We start from the raw sequence: 6408 nt of genomic DNA on the forward strand, positions 1-6408 counted from the left end.
ACACTGCTGGGTTTGGTTGTTTTAGTTTGGCGTTGGACCTTGGTAGTCTTGATTTCCAGGCTTTGTTTATTCGTTTTCTTTAGGTAGATTTGGTTAGCATGGAGCTGCTGACTCAGACGGTGCACATGGCTCGGTCAGCAGTAGAGCTGCAGCAAATGATTATTTTAATATTCGACTAATCACCGATTATTTTTATCGATTACCCGACTAATCGGGTCATGTGTAAACTGGATGTAAAGCACATGTTAACCATCATTAGTTTTAAACTAACTAAAAACTAGATATATAGCATTAGCTGTGGTAATGGTAGTGTAAATGTTGCAAGCTGAATTTGACCACTAAAGTGCTGATAGCTGAAGATGCTGAAATTGGAAGCTAAAATCGCTGAAGCTGAAATATTAGCTAAATGCCAAATTAGCCTAAAAATCTGAAAAAAGTCTAAATTAGCAAAAAACAGCTAGCATGTAGCTGAAATATTAGCTAAACTCCAAAATAGCCTAAAAATAAAAAAAAGCCTGAATTTGGGGGCTGTCGGTGCTCATGGCGGGTCATAGTGGGGAGTGGCTTTACCTTGTAGGTCATAGTGGGGAGTGGCTTTACCTTGTAGGGAGCACAGGTGTGTCTTGTAGTTGAGGCTCGTACGGCCACTTCAAGGGACATAATGAAAATGGAACATACCATTTTTGTGTGTGTACGTGCATTGTGAAGTGTTTGTAAGGATGATGAAACAGAAGATCAAGTCCAGATGAAACGCTTGGTATTGCAGGCAGAGTGACTCTAACAATACATTGCACGGAGCTAGGATTAAGTAACATGTGGTTGATAAGCAGATAAGATTTAGCTGAGCGGCCTTCAGGAAAGGTGTGCTGGGGCTGCTGGGAGATGAAGTGCATCAGTACTCGGGCGGTGAATCCCGCTGGTGGCCAAAGGAGAAGACAGAGCGCCGACTCCTTGTTGTCTCCATTGTTATTAATGACCCGATGTTATCTTGAGCTCATTTCTAACTTGTATAATTTTGACAAAATATATTTTTTAAAATATTGAAAGTTATTTAAGGTTTAAGTTGATTTATTCTGGAATAATATTCCTGCCTTTTTATTATCCATAATTATGTTTAAAAGTTACAGTTTTAAAGTTTTAAAGACTATTTTAGCATTTACTAAGAGTTTTTAGGATATTTTGGAGTTTAGCTAATATTTCATCTACATGCTAGCTGTTTTGGCTAACCTAAGTCTTTTTTTGTTTTATGTTTTAATCTTATTTTGCCATTTAGCTGATATTTTATCTGGCTATCAGCTTCAGTGTTTTTACCTATCAATTTCAGCATCTTCAGCGGCCAAATTCAGCTTCCAGAATTCACACTAGCATTGTTGCAGGTAATGCTATATATCTAGCTCATAATTATGTTTATCCTATTCGATCTGGTGTGTTTTGGTTTTTGGCCCCTTGTACAATGGAGTTTGACACCCCTGCTCTACATTCACTCCAAAAGTTTATTTATTTATTTTTTCATTGTTTTTAGTGCTATTTTATCTCATAAAAAAGTGACTGTTTGCTGCTACATCTCTATCTTTTGGTTCCGGGAGGTTTCTCTAAAGGTAAAATGTCTAGATTTCTCCTCTTGGATAAAACATCTCCGTCCCTTTTTGATAGTTCGGTTGTGGAGAATGACTCCATAATACAAATGCAACTTGAGTTGGGTTTGAATGATGGAGTCGGGTTGGATTATAAAGAGATAATACGAGGAAATAAAGGAAACAAGGTTATCAAAATGTCATAGAGGAGGAAGGATGTTTTCTGGAAGCGACACCGACTCCAAACATGTCAGAAATGGAGAGCCGGCTGGGAGGAGATGACTGACAGAGAGGAAGTCAATAAAGTCTCACATTGCAGGTTGCAGCATGTTTGGATTTCTGTGCAGCTCATTGTACCACAATCTGTCACATTACTTGCAAACTTGAGGAACCTTTAATATTTTTTTTTTACTCCTCCATCAGTTCAAACTTCTCCTGGAGTCTGAGCTGCTGGAGTTGTAGACATTTTGTTCCCCCGGGTCAGAGGAGGTGGATTATCTGAAAACATGAACATTTGTTTTTATCTTGAAGGTTTTTTCAGGAGACGTAACTGAACTGTTAACCAACTCTTATAGGCAATTATACGCAGCGTGGAAGTTCGGATCAGAAAGCACTTAATCTCAGCTGCCGCCTTGTCAGAAGGTGTTACTTTCTGCTTTAGCCATTAAAATACTCATTTGCATTTCTGTGCTCGAGCTCCAGAGTCACTGGAGACGAGACGCTCTGCAGGATGTTGGGCACAGATTCAATGTTCAGATCATTTAAAAAGCTTCATAAACACACGATTCTGTAAATTCAAGCAAACCTGAAATGTGACTTTATATTTTCACCATAACAACTTTAACCAATCTACTTTAACTTTAACCAGCAGTCATGGATGACGATGCAGCTTCGCGACTGTTTCCTTTCTGACTCCTTCCTGGGAGCCGAGCTCTTTTAATCAACTCCCTTAGGTCCTCTCTGTCTTTTTTTAGGTCCTCTCTGTATTTTTTTAGGTCTTCTCTGTCTTTTTTTCTCTGCACGTGAAGGCCCATTTGTGCTGAGCGGGCCGGGTGTGGAGCGGTCCGTCACACAAGATTTGTGATCATTTCAATATTCTGTATGATTGTTTATTTGTACTGAATCCTTTGTGTTTGTAGGAAAACAGACAGTTGGATGTAAGAGGCAAAAAGAAAATATACTTTAATTTAAAATATCTTTAATAAAAAAAAAAAGAAAAGGAAAATAATTCAAATTGGGACTTTAAAACTGTGAATCAAACCGAGGCTTGACTGAATCATCAACCTTGCGGCGCCGCAGGACCTCAGATCTTGTCTGAACGTTGAAACTTGACCCTCCTTCTGCGCCAAACTTTCAAACTGCATTTTTTTTCTGCTCCAGATTGACATCAGTTTGAATAAAGAAATGGAATAAATGTATTTATATATGTTCACCTAGAAAAACACCTCAAGAACATGCTAAAAACAGCATTTTCACTAAAGACAGATCTGTTAAAATGACCTTCCCCATGTTACAGGCTGCAGCTCTTCTTCTTGATCTTCTGAATTTGACTCTCTCCTCCTTCTGTCCCACATTTCCCCTTCCTGTCTGCTGTCTCCTCCCCCTCTCCACCCGTCTGTCATCTCTCCTCCACAGGCCTGTAGATTTTGCTGAATCCTCCCGTAGATCTTTTTGCAACACTGAAAAGCAACGACTGACCTGCCCCACACGACCCAGGCTTGAGAGGGAAGAGAAGAGGAAGTCTCCTCACCACCATAACTCAAACTAGCAAATACTCGCAGTATCCGCCGGCACGACAGCTGAGTAGCACTCCCTCTATGTGTATGTGCATTTTTTAAACTACTTTTCACACTTCTGCCTCTCAACAGCTCCCTCAATCTTTTGCTTTCCTGGTTTCATTTTCTCCAACTCCATTTTGGCTCTTCATCCTCCACCATCGATTATTCCGTTCTCCCTCTCCGGTTAGCGTTACACTGTATTTATTTGTTGCACTGGCAGGCATATACTGAATGTTAGCAGCGAGCCACATCGGCAAGAGATACTTGAAACAACGAGAGTATTGATACTGCAACAGAACCCATGTAAACAAAGCCCAACATGGCCCCCCTCCCATTGTCTGTGCCCCCCCCATGTCCATGCATTGGTTCGGCCGGGCCGGGGAACGCCTCAAAGGAAGAGCATTGACTTTTTGACGTGTTCCTTTTGTTCTGTTTCCTACATCAAAGACTGTATTTGATTTGGTTTCTCTCGTAAGCAGAGAAAATAAAGTCCTTTTCTCGTCTGCAGTGGTTGTGGTCTTTCTAAGACACGGTGGTAGCCATAAGCCTTTAAGTCAGAAACTCACTGAAGTTTATTTCTTCGATTTGATTCTTTTTGCTGTTTTTTTGTTTTTTTGTTTTGTTTTTTTTTTTTTTGCATTAGTTGTCATGGAGTGAAAACAGTATATCTTTATAGTAATGGTGTAAACCTTAAAAAAAAAGTACTATTATATAAATATTTTATTTTTTACCATTGTATAAATATACAGTATTGATTAACTTATGTACTCGGATTGCAAGTTCTTTGTTTAGCCATGCAGTGAGTAAGTTTAAAAAGAAGACACATTTGGAAAGTTTTTTCTGTGAATTTTAGGCAATATTTCTAATGCTATTGATGTGTTCACTATTTGACTGTAACATTTTTATATTTTTGTTCTGTTTCTACCTTTCAACCTGTGATTAATTGCACAATAGGGAGTCTTGTTTTTGTGTCAAAGTTTGATTTCGATCTCTTCTCCGACCTTCCTCTCCTCCTCCTCCTCTCTCCTCCTCTCCTCCTCCTCCTCTCCTCTCTCCTCCTCCTCTCCTCCTCTCCTCTCCTCCGTCCATCTCCCCTAGAAGTGACATGAAGTTGTGTAAGAAGAAAAGCCTGTGCTTTTGTTGGATAGTTGACTTTCTTCCTTTGTTTTCTGCGCTCATCTGAAGACCTTAGCCTGAGTGGGTTCATTTGGAGGAGCACCTCAAAGAAAAGATGACATTTTGAATGAGTTATGTCTGTCTTTTGCACTAATTTAATAAAGCTGTTACGGAAAATTCCCACAAAACTCTTTTAATGTTATTTGACAATCTGTCTTGCCTTATATCTTTTGAGGATAAATAATTATTTTACAGTCAAAATATGCATTTACATTTTTTTCAGCAGAAATGAATGTGAAATAAAAAGCACTGATCTGAATATTAAAGGAATGTTTCTTAGGAATGAACAAGAGAACCGGACAGAGTTTTCACTCATAGTAAATAGTTTATTTCTAGCTCCAACCAAATGAAGTCAATCTTCCTTTTTTTGCGACTTGGACGCTACATGTCGTCAGTAAAGAGAGATTGGTCCGAGTCGGTCTGAAGCTGCTCTCTAAAGCTTTTCAAATGTCCACTTCCTGTTAACAGTCTATATAAACTTGTGTAAATGTGCAGTTCCCTGTTCAAAAGTCTGACGCTCAAGTTTCTACGACTCTTTTGGCCCATTGAACATGCTCTGATTTGGTAGTGACACATGGATGATGAAAACATTCATAACCATTTATCGTGGAGGAGAAATTAATAAATGCGGAATTAGAAAACTAACTATTTTATCAATCGGAATAGAGCTGAAAAAGGAAAAAACCTGGAACAGGATGTGAGAGATCTGGACCACTTCAATATTAGCTGTATTTATTTTTCTAATTTTGACTTCTGGCAACAAGCAGGTACTTCCTGTGTGGGTGGAAGGGCTGCCCAGTCCAGTCTTCATTTACAGTCATTCTAAACCTTTAGATCTATATAACCGTTAAAACTCTATAGGTCATTTTTGGATGTTTGAGTTTTTCAATTACTCTATCTCAACCTCATTCATTATTGGTCAAATATGCAAAAATTAAGTGTATTTAAACAGTTTTTATCTTTTTATGATTCGTTTGCTAAAAAGTGAGGAACAAAAGTTTGTGAACCCCAGAAAAAATGTTATATTATTGTGCATAAAGAAACCAATTAAAGATTGATCAGATTACAAATTAAACATAATTTTAACATATAAAAAAGGCTTTATGTTCATCATTTACACTTTCAAGTTAACAGAAAACAAAATAATGTAAAGTTTGGGCTGCAGGATGTACGGTATGAGCCACGCCCCCTTTGGTTCACTATCATCGTTTATTTTGTTTTCTGTTAGTTTGAAAGAGTAAATGAGGAATATAAAGCCTTTTTTTACATTTAAAATAATGTCTCTTTGCTAAACTTCAGAAGATTTTTCAATCTTTCCTTGACTGTTTCATGCACAATAATATCATATTTTACCTGGAGTGCCCAAACGTTCAATCTCTACTGTAACTTGATTCTATTTTTTAAAAAAATTACAATAGTAAACTTGGAAGAATTGGACATTTGTGTTGTCTTTTTCATCACGTAATATGATTAAAATGTTGGTCCTGCGTTTTTCTGAATGAGGATCACTGACGTGTTCTCCGATTTAAAGTCTGGACCATCAGTCAATCATTTAAAGGACTTTGGTTATTGAATGAACGTGTTTTGCAAGTAAATCCATATCCCACCACCTCCCAGTCATGAGATTTGGAATATTTCCCAGAAGTGGTTGGTATCACAGAAACATGGCGTCCCTGTTGGTAGCAGAGCACTTTTGATCAGCAAGGCCAGTATCAATTAGGAAGATTAGGAGCCGTGTTTGAACCGACTCACTGGAGAACCCCAACAAAGTGGGAATGTGCTGGGAATGGAGTGGAAAGTGCACAGAGCAAGCAGGAATCCAGTGGATCAATGAGAGGAGGAGCTGGGGAGGAAAACTCGCTGCCTTTGGCCTTCTAGCT

At 38.5% G+C, this 6408-nt stretch overlaps 1 protein-coding gene across 1 annotated transcript in view; it reads left to right on the forward strand.

Moving 5' to 3' along the window:
• Nucleotides 1-4656, forward strand: part of cdh13 (cadherin 13, H-cadherin (heart)) — a 431031-nt gene extending 426375 nt beyond the window's left edge. Inside the window, exon 15 of the mRNA XM_024281692.2 lies at nucleotides 3210-4656. Within this exon, the coding sequence (XP_024137460.1) occupies nucleotides 3210-3217 (8 nt within the window). The 3' untranslated portion in view covers nucleotides 3218-4656. The remainder of the gene's footprint in view (nucleotides 1-3209) is intronic.
• Nucleotides 4657-6408: the final 1752 nt, after the last annotated feature.

Source organism: Oryzias melastigma, linkage group LG6 (assembly GCF_002922805.2).
Source record: "Oryzias melastigma strain HK-1 linkage group LG6, ASM292280v2, whole genome shotgun sequence".
In the NCBI taxonomy this organism is placed as follows: domain Eukaryota; kingdom Metazoa; phylum Chordata; class Actinopteri; order Beloniformes; family Adrianichthyidae; genus Oryzias; species Oryzias melastigma.